This window comes from Zonotrichia albicollis, chromosome 2, assembly GCF_047830755.1.
Source record: "Zonotrichia albicollis isolate bZonAlb1 chromosome 2, bZonAlb1.hap1, whole genome shotgun sequence".
Classification (NCBI taxonomy): Eukaryota; Metazoa; Chordata; class Aves; order Passeriformes; family Passerellidae; genus Zonotrichia; species Zonotrichia albicollis.
The window spans coordinates 40,742,920-40,763,744 of NC_133820.1; the positions used below are offsets into that span (position 1 = coordinate 40,742,920).

At 50.9% G+C, this 20,825-nt stretch overlaps 2 protein-coding genes across 3 annotated transcripts; both read left to right on the top strand.

The window, feature by feature from the left end:
- The first annotated feature begins 41 nt into the window (after positions 1–41).
- On the top strand, positions 42–16,983 carry USP5 (ubiquitin specific peptidase 5). 2 transcript variants are annotated; one of them, XM_005486044.4, is made up of 20 exons: positions 42–206; positions 1,639–1,764; positions 2,062–2,128; positions 6,214–6,347; positions 6,670–6,815; positions 7,693–7,877; positions 8,447–8,541; positions 9,043–9,236; positions 9,389–9,460; positions 10,663–10,744; positions 10,948–11,073; positions 11,500–11,653; positions 12,036–12,210; positions 13,532–13,620; positions 13,816–13,938; positions 14,538–14,681; positions 14,835–14,980; positions 15,065–15,218; positions 15,834–15,918; positions 16,093–16,983. In XM_005486044.4, the coding sequence occupies exons 1-20, from the start codon at positions 99–101 to the stop codon at positions 16,184–16,186; spliced, it is 2,499 nt and encodes an 832-aa protein (XP_005486101.2). In that variant the 5' UTR covers positions 42–98; the 3' UTR covers positions 16,187–16,983. The 2 variants fall into 2 exon arrangements, with proteins under 2 accessions (XP_005486101.2, XP_005486100.2); XM_005486043.4 differs by having other exon boundaries at positions 43–206; positions 13,816–14,007.
- Positions 16,881–19,548, top strand: TPI1 (triosephosphate isomerase 1). The gene is made up of 7 exons (XM_074534858.1): positions 16,881–17,015; positions 17,696–17,819; positions 17,894–17,978; positions 18,105–18,237; positions 18,347–18,432; positions 18,623–18,710; positions 18,985–19,548. Exons 1-7 carry the CDS (start codon positions 16,904–16,906, stop codon positions 19,101–19,103), a joined length of 747 nt encoding a protein of 248 aa, XP_074390959.1. The 5' UTR covers positions 16,881–16,903; the 3' UTR covers positions 19,104–19,548.
- Positions 19,549–20,825: the final 1,277 nt, after the last annotated feature.

The window sequence follows — 20,825 nt, forward strand, 5'->3', positions numbered from 1 at the left end:
CTCCAGCCTCGCTGCCGATTGGTTAGGACCCGCCTGACCGCGCCGGTCTGCGATTGGGCGGGGCGGGGTTGTGGGCGGTGCCGCGGTGAGCCGCTGTCATGGCGGAGCTGAGCGAGGCGCTGCTGTCGGTGTTGCCGTCCATCCGGGTGCCCAAGGCCGGCGACCGCGTCCACAAGGACGAGTGCGCCTTCTCCTTCGACACGCCGGTAAGCGCGCCCCGCCGCCGGCCCGCCCGCTCGCCCGGGCTGCTCCCGCCGCGGCCGGCTCCCACCCCGCCACCAGCCGGGGCGCCGCCCGCGCGTGGCCTCATGGGACTTGTGGTTCCCCGGTGGCTGCGGTGGCCGTTCCCGGGTGGCGCGCAGGGCCCTCGTGGACTACTACGCCCGGCGTGCCCCGCGGCGCGCCCCGCCCGCCCGCGGCGCGCTGGGCGCTGTAGTTCGGGGGCCGGGGCGTGCGTGGGCAGGGCGCTCACCCCGATCAGCAGGGGCCCGGCCTGCCGGCAGCCCCTGGAGAAGGAGCGCCCCCGGCCTGAACCCTCCGTGCTGCGCTCGCCTGGACTTGTAGTCCAGCGGGGGGCGGGGGGTCGGGCGCGTCCCGGGCCCGCCCTCGGCGGCGGGGGGCGGGCCGGGGGTCCCGCCCTGCCCGGGTCTGAGCCACCTCCCCGGCCTCACCGCGCGGCCTGGCCCGGCGGGCGGGGGGCGAGGCGGTGCTGTGTCATTAAGATGGCAGTGGTCCCTTCTCCAGCCATCTCCACCCCGCTGGCATCCCTGCGCTTACTGCGCTTCCCTCGCTCGGCCTAAGGGGACCTAAGAGGCGGCGAAGGCAGCGGGAGGGCGAGGTGCCCCTTGCGCCTCTTGGCGGGCGCCCGTCCGGGCTGAGCCCCATCCCGCAGAGCTGGGCTGAGATACGGGCCCTTCGGGGCAGCGGCACTTGGCATCCTGGCCCTCTTCCCTCCCCGAGCTCCACAGGGATGCCTGACCCTGCTCTGCTCGCTCTGTCAGTCCCCGCAGCTTCTGAAAGCTTCTGAGTGGTTTCCCTCCTTTCCAGCCCCTGAATTTGGGTCCCCCGCCCCTTCAGTTTGAAAAGGGTATCTGCTGAATAAGTGTGGTGTTTTCTAGCTGCTGATGGGATGGTGGGGGTACATTCTGTATCTGTTTCCGAGCTGCTCACAGGCTTTTGAACACAACAGCAAAAGTAAACAGTGGTGTGTTAACCTTCCTCACACTGTAGCTTGGCAGCATTCCCTATGGCACTGGGAGTCATGTGTTTGAACAGGGTGCCACAGTTTTGCTGGTAATGATTGTACCATGCTCTGAACTTGTAAACTGTGTGTGCTAGGGGCCTTTTACAAGGTAAACTCTTATGGAAACTCAGGCTTTCCTGATTGGGTAGCATCCTGCCATAAATGAACACACAAATAGTTTTTCAAATACATCATCATGACATGAGTACCTATTCTTCTGGGACAGCCAGGCTGGGGCTTGCCATCCCATTTCTTACTAGCTACTTGTAGCTGTTATGTAGGAATGAGCTGTTACCATGACTTAATGAATAATGACTAGTCTGCCATGCCTATCCTAGCAGCTGGAATGCCATTCCTGACCACCTCCCTTCAGTTTCGTCTATCCTTCTTTCCAGGAGTCAGATGGCGGCTTGTATATCTGCATGAACACGTTCCTGGGCTTTGGGAAGCAGTATGTGGAAAAGCACTATCAGAAAACAGGCCAGCGGGTCTACCTGCACCTCAAAAGAACACGTAAACCGGTAAAAAATAAAAATGCATGCACTCAAACTTGTTCTGAAATTGAGAGCTGGGCTGTGTCTGTGTATTCCATCAGATACAGAGTTTTCTCTCCTGAGATACAGCTGTTGTTTTTCCTGGTGAGCTGAGGGACACCAGTGCTTCAGTTCTGCTTGTGCTGAATTGTTGTATGGATTGCCCATGTTGTTTCTGCCTGGTTTCCTTCTGTTTTCAGAGTAGCTTGATTTCAATCCCTAAGGCTTGGCACAGCATGCCTGTGCCCTTAACTCTTATTTCCCTGTTTCTTCTCAATGCCACAGAAGGAAGAAGACACCAACTCCAGTGCTGGGGACCCCCCGAGGAAGAAACCAACTCGCTTGGCTATTGGTAAGGAAGCAGCTGTGTGCTGTGTGGTCCCTGTGTTCAGCCAGGGGCTGCCTGGTTTGCCTCTTCTGCTTTACTCTTCTTGGCTAGTATCCCTGGCCAAATTCAGACTTCATGTTTTCCAGTGTGGCTCGGGTGAGCAGTGTCTGTAGAACAGTCATTAAGGTGGTGGTTGTGTCCAAAGCTGCATCTTGTTTTCCGTGTATAAATATGTTTATTATTCTCTGCCATGACCCTGCATGCCTGGCTCAGCTTGGTGTGGGGATCACCAGACTGGGACCATTGCTTAAAGACAGTGTCCCAGCATGGGGCTGAAGTAAGTTTGAGGAAATTTATGTCTGAGAAAAGTAAGCTTGAAGGTCCTGGCAGATAAAATACTTTTTAAACTCCTCTGATATTGAACTAGCATTATTGATACAGATGGTGAAGAAATTAATGAGAAATGCTGCGTTTTGGTTCATTAGGTCTTATAAGGCTGATACTGGAGGAAATGCATATGACCATTAAAACATAAAAAATACTTTAAATATTCCATTTTTTGGAAGAACAAGGCTGGTGTTCCCATTACTGTCTTTCAGCGACTGAGAGGGCTGTCGTGGCAATCAGTGGAGACACTGCTTATTTGGAGCAGTCTCAGCTGGTAATTTCTGAGCCATTATGGAGACACATAAAGGAAGGAACAGGAACATTTGTAGCAGTAACAGGTTCTTGGCTTGCTGGAAGCTGACCACTAGAGGGAAATCCAGAATCTGGACTGTGAATGTCTTGATTTTGGCTCACTTTTTCCCTGGTGTAGACGCCCAGTGACTCGTCTACTGCCAGAGCACAAACATCACTATTAAGACTGGCAGCTGCTCCCTGTTTTGCTGGTGAGCTGAACAGAGCCCCAAAGATCACTCCTAGCAAAATTGAGGGTGGAGTCTCTGTTTCTTCAGATAACCAGTGCTTTTATGTATAAGTATGATTATGCTGCTTTGGGAGAGATGAGGCCTGGTCATCGTTATGATTTTTTTCTACATACTGAATTCTTCAAAGGTTTTTCACCAAGTGTTGTCAGTGAGTTGGCAAATACCTGCCTGTGGTAACAGCTTAGTGGTGTGAATGGAGCAGGAGAGAATAAAAGGAAGTATTAGCCCTGTGAGACAGTGGTCTCAAGTTCAGGAGAAGGTTTTTTTTATCTTTGTTTTAACTGAACTGTGGTGGCATAGCTAATTCTGACACGGGAGATTTTTTTAAAGTGCTAGAAAGATTTGTGAACAAAATGTACCCCTTGATCTCTGTGTGCCTCACTTCCCCCTCTCAATGAAAGATCTGCAGTGCTTGCCTCCTATGCCTGCACGTTTGTGGATGGACTTTTGTGGTGTGTGGTGCTTAGGTAGCACCATGGAAAGGGAGGCAGTGTACCTCAGGGCAAGCTGGTGCCTATAGACCCTGTTCCTCGTCTGGAGCCTCAGAAGGCTCACAAAACCACCTGAGGGGACCTCACCAGTCTGGTTTTGTTTGTTTAGGGTTCAGAAATTGTGTAATGCCCTGGAGGGTTGTGTATTGCCTTACTCTGTGAAGTGGTGACAGGAAATCTCTAGGCTGTGCTGGAGAGGCACAGAAGAGGATTATCTAGGTATGTTGTTACATGATGCTGGTGACTGTTTTCTCAAATCATTGTGTTCATACGTAGCAGTTTGTGCATAGTGTAAAAATTGTAGGTATCTAAGGAGGGAGTTGCAGGAGATATCATGGGACTGGATATTTCTGACAAGAATGTTTTCGGGAAATACAGTAGTGATTATCAGAACTGTGTTGCACACAGGATTCTTGAGGCAGAGACACTGAGCAGCAAAAGCTTTTCTTCCCTTCAGAGATTTGTTGCAGCTGCAGATGTTCAGATAGTTGTTGCAGAGATTATTGCAGTCACAGCGTGCAATTTTTCCGGGAATAAATGAAATTCAGTTTAAAAACACAGGGGGTTTAGGCTGCTAATAAGCCATGTGTCTTCTGCCTGTTTCCTTTTGGGATGTAGGATGTGAATATCTGCAGAACAGAGAAGGCCAAGCTTTTCCTCTGAGTACTTATATAATCCAAAAACTGTAGGTGAGGGAATCTGCAGAAATTGCAGATGTTTTGGTGGGCATCCATGATGAGTCTGTACAACTGGCAAATAACCTCTTATGTGTGGATCTCCAGTTTCTGGTGCAACCTCTGGAGAGCACAGCTAGGTGGACATAGAAACCACTATCTCTGTACCTTTGCTCAGACTTTTTCTGCAATTCTGGATGTTCTGGTTCCAGAGGAGCTCCTGGTTCTTCTTGCTTGAATGCAGGACTCTAGACTGTCCTTTCTAGAAAAGGCAAGAAAGAGAGGCAGACTTCTTAAATATGCTGAGAGACCTGACCTTTGCCCTGGCTTACAAGATGATCTCTTCATGCACATCTCCATTCGTTCTCTTGAGTATTCTGGTTAAGGTTGAACACCCATGCTTTATCTTGGCTCTTGTCATGGTTTGACCAGGAAGGAGTGGGGATTCTGGGAAGCTGTGGTCAAACCAATGAAGGTTTTGGGTTTCATACTGACACCTGGTGTAGCCAGTGGGGTTTGGACACACCTCCGAGAATACACAGGGGTTAAAAGCAAGGCACTGCCCTGGCACTTCCTCTTTTGGACATCGTCGGGCGAAGAGGTCAGATCTCCTCCCCCCGCCCGGCCCGCTGCTGCTGGGCGGGGGAGGGACCGCCATGCGGTAGGCCTGGGGCCTGGACAGAGGTGGGGGTTGAGGGGGTTTCAAGGATGGAAGGGTGGCGGAGCCCCAAGAGACATCGAGCGGCCCCCCCCCCCCCCCCTCCCCTCCGGGAGGGAGAGCGGCCGGCTGCAGCAGCAGCACGTGTGGGAGTATCATCTCGTCCCAGGACAGACAGAGACTGAAAACTTTTAACCCTTTCTTGCATGATTGGGGCCTTGTAAAAATGCTAATCCTCCTCGAAGCTGAATAAGAAGGGAGATGAGAGATGAGATAAGATAAGGACCTGGCCCGGAAAATTGTGGAGATGATTGGATGGGGAGAGATGATTTGGAGTGGCCTTTTGGCTGGACTTTTCTCGTGGCTATGGACTCAGTTGTTCCTGTGACACAGACTGCATTTAGGGGGAGGCAGTGCCTCAAAACCAGGAAGGTTCTTCGTGAGGACCCCCCGGCCCCAGGGGGTTGGAAAAATATGGGGGGGACAGATGTCCCAAAAGCAGAGACTGTGCCTTTTTGGAGTGAGACAAGGCATCCTTGAAAGACAACCCTAAAAGCAGCTCTGGTCCATGCCGTCAGTGGTGAGAGCACTGGGCATGGAAGGACGATGTTACAAGCGGCAGAAGGACTTTTTTTCTTCCGGGCGGTGCCGAAGTAACAGAGAAGCACACGGGGTTTCAGTGTGCTTGCAGGAGAAGCCTATGGAACGAGAAGGACTCCTTTCCTCTTCATGAACTGATGTTTGAGTATACTAAAGTGTCGTGCCGGGCTGGGCAGTTGTTTTGGGAGAATGTATTGGATTGGGAAAGTCAGGTGGTGGGGGAGGAGGAAAATGGTTTTTTTGTAAGGTTTTCAATTCTTTTCTTCTTTTTTTTTTCCCTATAGTCTTTCTCTATTTTCCTGTAGTTTAAGTAATAAAGTGGTCTTTATGTTTAAGTTAGAGCCTGTTTTGCTTATTCCTGGTCACATCTCACAGCAGACACCAGGGTGAGGCATTTTCATGGGGGGGCACTGGCTCTGTGCCAGGCTCAAACCATGACAGCTCTCTTCTGGTCAATGCCTCTCTAGAGGAGGTCTGGTTTTCTTCCTGCTTGTAGCCAGAGCCTGGAGATTGTTTTTAAGCATCTGTAAAAAGAGCTAGGAAAAACAAAATCTATTGTCACTAGGCCTGTAATTGTTCCTGTGAAGTCCACAGCACCAGCAGAAGCTCTGGGATCCAGAAGTGGGAGAAAGATTGCGGATCACTGGTTTAGATCATTGTCTTATTCATAGTGTCTTATTTCATGTAAGCTGTGGGGAAAGAAGCTTTCCAAGCTCTTTGGTTTCACCTGTTACCACAATGATTTTTCTTCTTGTAGGTGTAGAAGGTGGATTTGATATCACAGAAGAAAAGTTTGAATATGATGAAGATGTAAAAATAGTGATTTTGCCGGACCACTTGGATATTCCACGTGATGGGCTGGAGGGACTACCAGACATGGTCAAAGACAGGGTATGTTTGGCTGGAGGGCTGTGGTTACTGTTGATGAGGAAGTGTACCATTACAGAGAAGGAAACTGCCCTGTAAAGGGGATCCTGCAGAGCTGCTGTGAAGTCTCAGCCGGCAGTCACCATGATTGCTCTGCAGTTACATAGGCTGTATATATATAATGTATATATATGTATATTACAGAGTTCTGCCTTGTGTGTGACTGAGGCTCCCAAAAGTCCCAGCCAACTTCCCTAAATGTGGAGTGCTGTGGCACTGGAAGCTTCTTGTGCCTTTACCATGGTAGGCCAGCCCTTCATGTTTTCTCCTGCTGTCCTGGTTGCAGATTGCCAGTGCGATCGAGGCCATCCTGACAGCAGACTCAGCCTCACGGAAGCAGGAGGTGCAGGCCTGGGATGGGGAGGTTCGCCGTGTTTCCAAGCACGCTTTTTCCCTGCACCAGCTTCAGAACGACGTCCGCATCCCACCGTGGTGAGCATGGTGCTGGAACTTGCTGTGTCACTCTCTCCCAGGCCTTTCTCCCATGCTGGGCTGCAGCAGCAGATGAGGCTTCTTTTGGAAGTCTCCAGGTGTGCGTTGTTGTCAGTGACTCTAGCTGGTCAGAATGACCTCAAGAAAAGATAGAAAATCTCTTTTCCCAGCCCTGTGCTTGAAGAAGGAGTCAGGGCTCTTCATTTCTCGCTCTCAAGGTTGTTTATTGTATCTTAGCTATAAAATTCTCTCTCCTGTCCTGCCAAGGTCTGCTCAGCAAGACAGTCCAAGGTATTCTGCCTGCCCCCGGGCTGGTGTTACGTCTTTATACTAAAAACTACATATACAATGTTTACAATTACCTTCCAGTACCTATCACCTATGTTAGACAGTGAGCTTCTACTCTAAACCAGTCTAAACATCACAGCAGAAGATGGAGGCCAAGAAGAAGAAGGAGAAAGGCAGGACACACCCAGATTCCTCCATCTTGCCCCCTGAACCTCCATTCTAAAAAACCCCAAAATCTACTTTTTCACCTCGTGATAAATTCACTGTCATTCTACTTAATTTGTCATGGCTTGCAGATCTTCATCTAAGGTTGGTAACTTGATCCACGAGTTATAATCAAAACCAGAGGCATTTTGGGCTCTGTGCCAGGGTCTCTGGACAGCCAGAGGGATGTCCTGGGTCCTGACACTTTGTCACAGTAGATTCTGAGGAGATGGCACACTAGAGTATGTCAGGATTCTCAGTGTTCTGTAGTAGCAGAGGAATGAGATCACTTACGGATATTGCAGGGGGCAGCAATGGTGAGGGCTTGGGAGGTAGAACCCAGATGTTTTCCCTCTGATCTCTTTTTTGTGTTCCTTGTCAATAGTGGCTGGAAGTGCAGCAAGTGTGACATGAAGGAGAACCTGTGGCTGAACATGACCGACGGAGCCATCCTCTGCGGTCGGCGCTACTTCGATGGCAGCGGCGGCAACAACCACGCGGTTGAGCACTACCGAGAAACCGGCTACCCTCTGGCTGTGAAACTGGGAACAATCACTCCTGATGGGGCTGGTGAGAACGGGGCTCCTCCCAGGCTTAGGGAGGGCAGGCACCTCTCAGGCTGACGCAGATCTCCTGCAGGTATCAGGGTGGTTTTGGCCATCTTGTGACCTGGAGCACGCAGTGTCATCCCACTGTGAACTTTGCCTCTCTGACCTGCTGCTTGTGTGAGGCAAAGAACGAGCTGATAAAAAAGCCTCGCCTTCCTCTGCCCCTCCCTTGTAATTGGGAGCTTTTAGAATAGTTATCCAGGTTGCCATTTGATTTTCTGTGTTGGGGTGTTCATCAAAGATTTGTGTCTTCAAATCCTGAGCGGAGAGTATATGGCACAGTAACCCACTTTCATTACTCCTGGCATAAGTGTACCTCTGTACCCTGATCAATGACAAAGTTGTCTTGTCACATGTTTAGGAGGATTTAGAACACCATTCTGTCTGTTAATATTATTCTGCTGAGAAAGGGCAGAAAGTCCAATGGCTCAGTTTGTCAAAACTCCCAGTTCTGAGCGCTTTCTTTATCCAGCTGTGAATTTGAGATCACAGGCCATTATAAGTTCCTTTTTTTTCTGTTTTCCTGCATAGATGTCTACTCCTATGATGAGGATGACATGGTGTTGGATCCCAACCTGGCAGAACACCTGGCACACTTTGGGATTGACATGCTCAAGATGCAGAAGGTGAGGAGGAAGTGGAGTCCTCCATAGGCCCACAGGGAGAGAGAAGCATCTCTGAGGTGTCTTTGCTAGATCCCAACTTTCTGTGGCAATGCAGAACCATTCCTGGTCAAGAAACGCTGGGGGTTTTTGTCACACACAGAGTTGTCTCATCTGCCTCTCTTCTTTGATTGTCCGTTTTGCTTTTCTTTCACGTCCCTCAGGATTATTTCCCTGGGGTTATATGTCAGTGTGGGCTGGGAGGCTCTCAGGTGCTGAGCTTTTTTTGTGTGTGGTTTCCATGCCTCTTTCTAGGGAATGGTTCAGATTTCTCCCATATTGCTTTTCCTTCCTCTTTCTGTCTCAGGTGTTCATATATATGGAAACAACTCTTGTTTCTTCCTCCTCTACTTACAGAATAAACCAGAATGGATTGACTCTATTTCTCTGCAGCATTGCCCTTTTCACACCTCTAATGTTGCCTTGAGCCTTCTTTGAGGATTTTCCTGTGCTTTCCCTCTGCAGACAGACAAGACGATGACAGAACTGGAAATAGACATGAACCAGCGCATTGGCGAGTGGGAGCTCATCCAGGAGTCTGGTGTTCAGCTCAAGCCCCTCTATGGGCCTGGGTACACTGGTATCTGTAACCTGGGCAACAGTTGCTACCTCAATTCTGTGATGCAGGTGCTGTTCAGTATCCCAGACTTCCAGAGAAAGTAAGTGAGCCTAATCACTCCTTTCCATTAGTTTGGGATCAGTACAAAGGTCCCCTCGGGCTGGGTGCTTCTGTGGCAGTAATCGTGCTCAGAACTGCATCTTTACCAGATGAAGCTGCATATCCCTTAGATTGCTGTGTTTTGCTCTGCAGGTATGTGGACAAGCTGGAGAAGATATTCCAAAGTGCACCTTCGGACCCCACACAGGACTTCAGCACACAAGTGTACGTAGAATTTTGGTGAGAGAAAGAAGGCTGAGACTGCCTGGATGCATCCCCTCTGTGCTCCTTTGCTCCACGGTTCTCCCTCAAGCCTCAGCTCTCTTTCCTTGCCTGTCACCAGAGACACTGATCCTCAGTGATCAATGAGGATCTAAGCCAAGGAAGTTCAGCTGAATGCCCTAGATGGAGAGGACAGAGTGTACCCTGTGTTCATGAGAGGCTCTGAAATGTATTATGTGTGGGGGGATTTCTGGGAGGCAGCTTCTCTCTGCATAACAGTTAAAAGGGTCTTGCTCTCTTCAATGGAGGGAGATTGTAAAGGGTTATATAGGTTTTGGCAGCTTTATTCTCACTAGATAACTTATGTATGCCTAAAAAGGCTTCCCTCAAGAGGTACTGTGCAGGAGAGTATGCAGAAGGAGGAAAACAAGATTTGGGAGGGGGTTGCATTTCAAGTACGTCTGGTCTGTGCTGCAGCTGCTGTCAAACAAAGCATGTGGAAGTTTGGGGTGGAGGAATGGAAGGTGGCATTTGTGGACAAGGAGTTCAGTGGTACAGGAGGATTCTAAATTTGGGCAGCCTGGAGTCAGGTGTTCACTGAGAGGGGATTAAGGTGAGACAGCCAGAAAGGTGATTGCTTGGGCAAAGGGAGGAATTGGTAAGGTTTGGTTCCAGACAAATGGCAATATGGCAATAGTGATGGGGAAGGACTGGAGTGAAAAGGAATAGCAGGAGGCTCTGGGCATAGGAGTAAATCACTGAACACACACTGTTGTCCATTAAGTGCCTGATGCAGTCAATCTTTCCTCTGGGAAAACGTGACCAGTCTGCTCAGAGCAGTGCTATTTCTGGCTCAGACAATTTCTCTGTGCCCTGTTGTCTCCTGCACGGTCAGACACTGCTCCGTTCCCCTGTCAGGATGCAGCTCAGCTTGGCTCTAGCACAGCTGCTCTGTGGCTCAGCACCAGCTGTTCCTTCTGGTTCTGCTCAGTGTGCAAGCAGTGGTGGAGATGGGCACCCAGTGATGTCTCCAGGGGCCAGAGAGAGCAGACCACAATAAGATAATCTTGCCTGGTGCAGCAGAGAGTGCTTTTATCTGTGAGACTGACATCCCATGGCAGTGTTAAAGCTGGATGGGTTGATGTGGCTCCTGGAGCATGTGAGATTGAAGAAACATTGATACTAACAGGACTTTGTCCTTCCAGAGCCAAACTGGGCCATGGACTGCTTTCTGGGGAGTATTCAAGGCCAGCTTCTGCAGATGGGGAGCAGCAGCCTGATCAGAAGGTGAGGCTTGGACATGGTATCCTCTTGCTGTGTGTGCTGCATGAGGTATTGTGTATGCCACATGTCTTCTTTCTGAAAACATGTGCTGGGGCTTCTTGCAAGGCCTGTCACCTGAAGAAAAGCATGGCTAAGAGAAGAGTGCTACATGCCAGGACACATGCTTGGCAAATTATGACCACCTTCTTCCACATTGTTCTTTGCAGGGTATGCAAAATGGCATTGCTCCACGCATGTTCAAGTCCCTCATTGGAAAGGGGCACCCAGAATTTTCCACTAACCGACAGCAGGATGCCCAGGAATTCTTTCTGCACTTCATCAACATGGTGGAGGTAATGGTTGAGTCTGTCTGGCAAATCATGGAAAAGTCCAGCTTGATTTTCTTCCCATAGCAAGAGGTGAGAAGCTGGCAGTCAAAGCAGAGAGAGGGAGAGAACACAGGGAAATGGGCTGTCTAGCACCTGCCAGGGTGAGAAGGAGAGGTGCTTGGCCGTGTTTTCAGGGCTGATTCCATGGAGAAATCCTTTTTGGGAGTGGCACAGCTAGAGGTGTAAAGTTTCTTCTCTAGGAGCAGGAATGCCATGATTTCCTGGAGCACAGAAGCTGGCTTTAAGTTTCCTCTTTGCTGTCTTTTCCAGGGTACTGGGTACAGAAGTGACTACTCTTCAGCCATGTGCTGTGTGACATCACTGTTACTGCAGATCATTTTTTGTGCCATTCTGCTATTACATCTGTCCTTCTGATTTCTCCTTCTCCAGAGGAACTGCCGTAGCTCGGAGAACCCTAACGAGGTCTTCCGTTTTCTGGTGGAGGAGAAGCTGAAGTGCCTGGCCACAGAAAAGGTGAAATATACCCAGCGTGTGGACTACATTATGCAGCTGCCTGTGCCCATGGATGCTGCACTCAACAAAGGTCAGTAATGTGCCAACACTGCAACAGTAGCAAGCCCTAGGTTTGGATATTGTACTATTCTTACAGAACTCCTTAAATGAAAGAGGGACTTTGCTATTTCTGAGGCCAGGTCCTTCTCCTGCTTTTGTGGGATCAAGCTGATATCTTCAGAGGTGATGTGACACAGTGATGTCCCTCTAGAGCCTTTCCCTTAGCCACCACAAGCTGGGCTGTGATTCAGCAGCACAACAGGAGTGACTGCAGTAGCAGAACTGTGCTCTGGAAGCTGTGCTCCGTTCTCCATGGCCTGTATCTATGGCCTGCTCTGCCCCTGTCTGTAGTTTACACCAGTCACTTTGTAGGTACCTATAAGTGGTCCTTGACTCCTCTGCTTTATTCTCAGATGAACTGCTGGAGTATGAGGAGAAGAAGAGGCAGGCAGAGGAGGAGAAGCAGCCGCTGCCTGAGCTGGTGCGAGCCAAGGTGCCTTTCAGCTCCTGCCTAGAGGCCTATGGAGCTCCAGAGCAGGTGGATGATTTCTGGAGCACAGCCTTGCAGGCCAAGTCTGTGGCTCTCAAGTAAGTGTGTCCCAGCTAAGCTATGATGAGCTGGCCATAGCTGCATCTCTGGGGACCTCTTGTAGTGGCCTGGGGGAAGAACATTATTAAAGCTTTGTAGTCCTCCACACCCTGGGTCCATAGAACACTGAAACAGAGAGGGGATCAATCCATCAGTGCTGGATGTTACCCTCAGTAGGCAGAACAGCACTGCTAGTGAAGTCCTAGCCATCAGATTTCAGTTGCTGAGAGGCTATGAAAACACAGTGATATTTCAGAAAATAGTCTCTTTTACTGTAAATTTAAAATTTAGCTTTGAAATCTGTACTGACTGTATGATGACTCTGATCTTGCACTATCTCTAAAATTTCTTCAAGTTTTTAACTGTGAAGATTTGAGCAGAACACTGAGTGTAACAGATGCATGAGTTCTTTGAAAGAATGCTAGTTTAAATGCTAGTAGCAAGGTTTTAAAAACAGCTTTAATTTTTCTCACTGCTTGTAGCACATGCAACAGTGCAAAGGTGAAGTGACAAGACTACAAATGTAAGCAGCTTTCTGCTGTGATGCTGTGTTCTTTTGCAATGAAAGTCATCAAAGAGTTGGAAGTGCTTTTCTATACTCCATTATTAATGGAGTAATTAATTTAATTATTAAACAAATACTCCATTATTAAGCAATAGCTACTATAAACAAACATCACACTGAAAAATAACATTTTGTTTTAATTTTTTCTGAGTTGTATTGAAACACTTTACTGTCACTTAATTTAGTTCTACAGTACATTGCAGTTATCACCTGGTAATGAGTATCTGTCTTACTTACAGGTGCTTTTTCCTTCACAAATGTTCCCCTCTGTTTCGTAGCTTCCAGACAGTTTCTCTCTCAAATTGTCTAACTAAATAATATTTAATCAAATTCAGTTAACTTATTAAAATTCACTGCTTCTGTTTCATATCCAAAAAAGTGCTCTTGACAGTTCCTGCAGGTGTATCTGTTGGTCTAATAAAAGATGTTATTTCCACTACATTCCTTAAGGGTTAGACTTGAATTAAACAAAATCTGACCAGGCTTGTAAAATACAAGATTGGAAGGTAGAGAATAGGTACTATTTTTTCTCACCTCCAAGATTTGCATTCCATCTCATCTTGTTAGGACTTCTGCCTTAGAAATGGTTCTGTATTTGAGGAGCTTTAAGCTCAGCACAGACAAGCTGCACAGACAGGAATGTCCCCCAACTTGCTCAGCACATGGCTCTGTCCTACTCACTGATTTCTTGGATCAGCTAGATGCCCTCAGTCTCTGCTGACAAGGTGTTTAAAAATGCTCCGTGTCTCTTCCAGAACGACGCGGTTCGCCTCTTTCCCAGATTATCTGGTCATCCAGATCAAGAAGTTCACTTTCGGTCTGGACTGGGTGCCCAAAAAGCTCGGTAAGGAGGATGAGAAGTACAGAGCATGTAGGTACTGGGAGTCACATATGGATATTGTGGTCATTACTGCTAGGAGGAAAGTAGCTATCCCAAAAGTTGCTGCAGGCATCCCCAGGGACTTACCCTTCCAGATCTCCCAGCCAAGTCCTTTGTTTCTGCCTCTGCATGGAGGCTGAGTAAGACCATATCTTGCAGATGTTTCCATTGAAATGCCAGAGGAGCTGGATATCTCTGCACTGCAGGGAACGGGGCTGCAGGAAGGAGAAGAGGAAATGCCAGACATCGCACCCCCACTGGTGACACCAGATGAGCCCAAAGGTAGCCTGGGGTTCTATGGCAACGAGGACGACGACTCCTTCTGCTCCCCTCACTTCTCCTCTCCGACATGTTAGTGATTCTCCTCCTCTCTTCCTGATGCCTGACTCATTTCCTTGCTCTCCTTGCCTTGTGTCCCATGCTAGCAGTTTCCCACTTGCTCAGACTTTCCCTGTCCTTTTGTCAGCGATTGCCAGCTGCCTCCCTTGCATGCCTGTTATGCAAGGGTGTTATGCAAGGGGGTTTGTTGATTCCTGTTCTGTGCAAGATGGGGTGGCGTGTCCACTGCATTTAGAGGAGGCAGAGCTGGGATTTATACAGGATTTAATTGGTAGGGGTATTTAATTTTTATAAACTACAGCAGGACGTCGGGTTCAGAGCCTACGGAAGAGCCAGTGCTCCTGAGTTCATAGGTTGAATAATTTTGTTTTCTGCCTGTGTGTGAGACTGAAGAAGAAAGGTGGCTGAGAAAAGCCAAGAGATGGAACTTGGTGTGAAATAAAGCTAGGAGGTGGTGGCTTTGGAGGCTGTGTGACACGAGATGAAATGGAGCCAGCAGGGATGGGTGGGAGTGGGTGGCTCTAACGTGTGTCTCCCCACAGCACCCATGCTGGACGAGTCGGTGATTATCCAGCTAGTGGAAATGGGCTTTCCCATGGATGCCTGCCGCAAAGCCGTGTATTACACAGGGAACAGTGGGGTTGAGGCGGCCATGAACTGGGTCATGTCACACATGGACGATCCAGGTACGAGGCCATGGCCGTGGTGAGGCTTACTGCCTCTGGGCTGTTCTTGTGTCCTACTACCACTTCAGTGGAAAACTGAAGTAGTTTGGACTTGGGCTGTCCCCTCTTGGAGAGATCTGATTACTCTGAGCTGTGTTGTGTTTCCTGCTGCAGACTTTGCTAATCCGTTAGTTCTCCCTGGATCCAGTGGGCCAGGGTCAACTATTGCCTGCCCAGACCCTCCTTCAGAAGACAGTGTGGCCACCATTGTCTCCATGGGCTTCTCCCGGGACCAGGCGATGAAAGCGCTTAGAGCCACGGTGAGAGGCACGGGCGACATCAGAGCGCCAGGATTTTCCCAGGAACAGCAATTCCCAAGTTCACTGTCTTCTTTTTCCTTCCAGAACAACAGTCTGGAGCGTGCTGTGGATTGGATCTTCAGTCACATTGATGACCTCGATGCAGAAGCTGCTATGGATATCTCAGAGGGGCGCTCGGCAGCCGAGTCCATCTCTGAATCCGTCCCCGTGGGTCCCAAAGTGCGCGATGGGCCTGGAAGTGAGTTCCAAGCCAGAGGAATGTGGATTTTGGGGTGCAAACTCAACATTTTTTTGTTGTTCCTCATCCATGCAGTACTGCAGGTTTTAGCAGCAGCAGCTATTGCAGAGCTGGTCTGGTAGTAGAGGTGGAAGCAGGGAGGAAGAGGGAAGGAATGGCAAAGTGTTCCAGACCCTTCAGGCTGGATGAGTATTACATGGAAGCCAGTAAGAAAGAGGCTGGGGAAGTGCCATCAAGTGAAAGACAGGAGGGGCTATGCTGCTCTTATCCAGTGGTGCTAGGAGGCTTTTTTTGCCCTTTTGGTTCCCACTGCAAAAAGCAGGATTTGTGCCAGTGCTGCTGGATGCTGTAGGGAGGTGAAATCCCTGCCTTACCCATCCAGCACCCATGGCCCAAATAAAAAGTTGGAAGAAGGCTAAATGGAAGTTAGCATCTCCTATTTCCCTGTATGCTTGGCCTTGAGAGCACTCACAGTCACACTTGATGGGGATCAAGTTCTACATTACTACCCTTCCTTCAGCGATCCTTCTCTAGAGGGGGCCTTGCACAGGGTGTTAGGGAGTAAGACATCTTTCCTCTTTTCCTGACAATCCTCTCTTCCCTCCTCCTTTCAAGAATATCAGCTGTTTGCCTTCATCAGCCACATGGGCACTTCAACTATGTGCGGACATTATGTTTGTCACATCAAGAAAGATGGCAGGTAAGCTTTTCCACAGTGTAAGGAAAATGAGGGACTGGTTTAAATCCCCATCCTGCCCCATTTCCTTAGAGGTCTTGGAGGGGGGGGGGTTTGGGGCTGAGAGCAGGTGAGTGCAATCAAGTTGTGTCTTAGCCATGGAATGGCATTCCTGAGCTCCTCTTGTGCCTGTTGCAGGTGGGTGATCTACAATGACCAGAAAGTCTGTGCTTCTGAGAAGCCCCCCAAGGACCTGGGCTACATCTACTTCTACCAGCGGATTCCCAGCTAGAGCATCCTCTTGCTGTGTGTGGTGGGGGGAGAGTGGGCTGAAGGTGTGGGGGGGGAAAGGGGTGGGGGCAGTGAGGGTGGGAGCAGGGTCCTTCTCGTCCCTGCTCCTTTCCCCAGTCCCTTCACGGCCTCTCTGTGGAGACATGGGGAGACAAGAGTTCACTGACTAATCAGCTGGGGGCTGGAGCCCCTGTGGACATGAGTGAAGGGGGTTTGGGGGGTTGGGAATATCTCTTTCTATAGGAAGTGTCCTCACTGTCCTCACCCCCGTGACACACAGCCCTAGTGCTTCGCTGCTTGGTGGGATGATGCCACCTCCTTGCTGTCCGGAAGGAGAGGAGGGGCCTTGTGTGTACGTGTGGCTTGTGAATGGGGGGGGTTCCTCCAGCCCGCCCTGTCGGGCGGGGGCGTGGGGCGGGCAGCAAGGCGGGCCACGAGCAGCGCTTCCCCTTGTGTGCCCTTGCCATGCCAAAATACACGAGGGACAAAATAAAAGTCGAAATACCGCCCTGGCTCCGCTCTGACCCCGCCGGCCGCGGGAGCGCGGGTGGGGCAGGGGGCGGGGCTCCGCCGCGGGGCGTGGTCTGGGGCGGGGCATGTGGGGGGGCGGGGCCTCGGCCGCCGCCGGCCTATAAAAGGGGCGCCGGTCGCCGTTCGCACTGCCGCCGCTGACCTTCGCGTTTCGTCCGGTGCCGGCCCCGCTCCGCTCGTTCCCGCCATGGCGCACAGGAAGTTCTTCGTGGGGGGCAACTGGAAGATGAACGGCGACAAGAAGAGCCTGGGCGACCTCATCCACACGCTGAACAGCGCCAAGCTCTCCGCCGACACCGGTGAGGGCGCGGCCCGCACGTAGCGCACGTCCCACACGGCCCTGCGGAGCCGGGGACCGGGCCCGGGCCCGCGCGGGGGAGCAGCAAATGTCAGAGGGCGGCGGGGGCCTAAATATAACCCCGCGGTAGCGGCGCTAAATATACCCGTGAAACCGGATCCGGATTCCCGCAGGCCCGGCCGCCACGTGCGGCCGACCCCCGGGGCGCCCCCGGCCGATCCCCGCAGACCCCGCGGGCCCGGGACCCCGCGCCTCCCTCGGCCTGGCCCCCGCACCTGGAAGCGGGGCTCTCGCAGCGCCGCGCTGCTGCCGGGCTGCGCTGCCCCCGCCCCGCCGCCGTGCTCGGTTAGAACCCAGGCATAACCCGGCTCTTCCCGGTTCGGCCAGGCCCGGGCTGCAGGGTGGGATTCTCGCCCCATCTTTTATGTGGGCACTTTCCAAGGGACCCCTGTGACCTGGCCGTCGGCCCGGTATCGCGTGTCCAGCCCCTGGAAAGGGCTTTCATCCCTGCTGCTGAGTTATCGGATAGCAGGGATTGTCCTGTGGCAGAGGGGCCCCCAAATGTCAGTGAGGAGGGCGGGCTCAGGAGTGAGGGATGACCTCTTGGGGCCGGGATCAGTGGCCGGGTACAGTTTCTTCCCTTCTCCTGGCACAAGGGTAACAGGGTGCTTTGCCTTACAGAGGTGGTTTGTGGAGCCCCCTCCATCTACCTAGACTTTGCCCGTCAGAAGCTCGATGCAAAGATTGGCGTGGCAGCCCAGAACTGTTACAAGGTACCAAAGGGAGCTTTCACAGGAGAGATCAGGTAAGCCACAGAGTCAAGTCAGGGTGCCTCTGGGATGTGAATTTCCTCCAGTGAGTCATCTCCTTTCTCCCCAGCCCAGCAATGATCAAGGATATTGGAGCTGCATGGGTGATCCTAGGCCACTCAGAGCGAAGGCATGTTTTTGGAGAGTCTGATGAGGTGAGTGCCCTCATAGAATGGAGACATGGTCCAGCTTAGATGGGTCTGCAAAGACTGTCAAAGTGAGCAGTTAAAACAGACCTCCAACCTGTTTTACTGGATGCCTTGTTTCTTTTCCATTCCCAGTTGATTGGGCAGAAGGTGGCTCATGCTCTGGCTGAGGGCCTTGGAGTCATTGCCTGTATTGGAGAGAAGCTGGATGAGAGAGAAGCTGGCATAACAGAGAAGGTGGTTTTTGAACAGACCAAGGCTATTGCTGGTAAGAGGAAAAATAAATGGTTGGTTTGGGTTTTTTTAGCCACTTTCCAGCCCTGCTCTTCCCAGTATGGGGGTATTGTGCTCACCTCTACCTTCTCCCTCTTCCCTAGATAATGTGAAGGACTGGGGTAAAGTGGTGCTTGCCTATGAGCCAGTCTGGGCTATTGGAACTGGTAAAACTGCAACTCCCCAACAGGTATGAGTGGAGAGGTGGCTGATTAAATGAGCAACTGACCCTTCCCCTCAGGAAACCTTCCTGAAGATTCTTAGTGAGAATCTCCTGGAGAATTCTTAGTGACTTAGAGAATATCTGTTCCCTTGTCTTTGGAAGGGAACTGTGTGCAGAGTGGCTCAGGCCTCAGTGTGACTCCTGTGTTGTATTGCAGGCTCAGGAAGTTCATGAGAAGCTGCGGGGGTGGCTGAAAAGCCACGTGTCTGATGCTGTTGCTCAGTCAACTAGGATTATCTATGGAGGTAAGTGAGTCTGGAGCGACTTTCCAGGGCAGGAAGTGCTTAGTTTCTCTACCTGTTGCGGCAGTTGTACATCGTTTATTCCTGGCAAGGAAACTCTTGACTTTGAGAGCATAAAGAATCACCTTCTAGCTTGTCTGGGTAGCTTGCTTGGATAAATGGGAGACAGGCTTGCTGTCTGCAGGAGGTGGCTGGTACCTTGCCAGTCCTGCCTTTGCCCTGGCTCCATTTTCCTAGAGCTGGCGCCTCTGACCTTAAACCACTGCTCCCTCCTTAGGCTCTGTCACTGGCAGCAACTGTAAGGAGCTGGCCTCTCAGCACGATGTGGATGGCTTCCTTGTTGGTGGAGCTTCTCTCAAGCCAGAGTTCGTGGATATTATCAATGCCAAACACTGAAGCACCCCATGAGGAGCTGTCCCTTGTGGTTAAGAAATGGAAGCAAGAAGGGACCTTTTATTGCACACGTCTCAGTACGGAGGCCTCCCCAAGGCTTTCCCCCTCCACAGTCATTGTTGTAGATGTTCTGCTAAACACCCCCACCACGTCAGAGTCCTGTTAGCAGGAGCTGTCTCAGCAGAGTCTTGGCAGTCTCCTGGCTGAGCTGAACCCTCAGATTCCCCCTGACCTGTTCAGAGCCCACAGCCCACCTGGCCAGTATCTCTCCCTTTCCCTGCAGCCCTGCAGGGAGAGGGGGCCGCTGGTGCTGCGGGGAGGAAAAGGAACCACAGTCTTGCATCCCTCAGCTCCATCAGCAAGGAACCTGTCAGCTTAGATCCTTGTGAGATGTCTTACCTCACCTGTGTCCCGTACTGAACAATAAATGGAAAACAGAAAAAGCAAAGGTGTGTCCTGGATCTTATTTGGAAGCATCTCGGGGACAAGCAGTGTAAAGAACTTAATGCTTGTGGAGGTGGCTGGTTGCAGAGAGGGTTTTGTGGGCATTTCCCTGAGAGCCCACTGTTACCCCCATAGGCACTGCACAGGTTCTACTTGCATCTTGCTTCTGTCATATACCAGCTCTTCTTTGGGCCTGTGGTGATTCTGATATATCTGTGTCTGTTCCAGTGGCTGCTGGAGCACCTGGCTGCTCCACCAGGGAGCCACTCTTCCCTGGCAGGCTCAGTAATGTGCTCATCCCTGCTCTTTGCCTGTAAGGACTGGTAATTGACTTTGCTCATTACATGTAGAGTGGAGCAGCTCAGTCTCTGCAGGGAAGGATTTTGCTTAGGCCCTGTGTTGGGGCAGTGCTTGCTGCCTGCTTTCAGCCATGTGCTGGTGGGTGAGGAAGCAAGACTTGATGTCACTTCCCAGCTGCTGGGTTTTTTTTGGTAGTACTGAGGATGATGAAAAAGCAGTGCCTCACAAGGAGGAGCTTGTTTGTGAGGCGGTGCATCCTTGGGAGCCTATGGGCAGTGTTCCAGCTGCTAGTGCCAGCATCACCTGAGGGATAAGGGGCTGGAGCTGAGGAGCAAGGAGGGAAAAGCCTGATGCTGTGGGGGGCTCCTGCCCTACTGCTGCTGGGGGAGCCTCCTGCTGCCCAGCTGCAGGGGAGGGATCTCCTTCCTAGGATAGCAGGTGCTCTGAGAAGGAGCCTGACAGCAGCAAGGAGGTGGCAGCTCCCTGCTCTGTATGTGTGTGGAGTGATGGAGAAAGGAGGATAATTCAAAGGCAAAAAAAAAATCTGAAAACTTTTCTTCAACCAGAGCACGTGTTTGTGAGGCTGCTGGGTTGTGGCTGTAGTCTGGGGCTCTTGGGTCACCCAGACCAGAGCAGCAGTGATGCTGCAGGGACTGGGTACAATCACTCAGGGCTGGGCCACCGGCTGCAGCTCTGCTGTCAGCTCCTGCCCAGCCCTTCCCACAGCACAAGAGCCCAGGAGAGTGACCTACATAGAAGAAAACAGATGGGAGCTGGCCATTGATCTTACTGCTTTGAGAGAATGCAGGGGCATGAAAACATTCATTTAATGAGGAATAAACTCATGGAAAATAATTTCTACATCAGCAGGAGTGTCAGATCTTGTTTCTCTTCTTTATGTCTGCTTCCTGGCAGGACTGCAGCTTTCTGGAGTGGAAATACTGCCAGATCCTCGCAGCAAATTGTAGTGGTTGGCTGTTA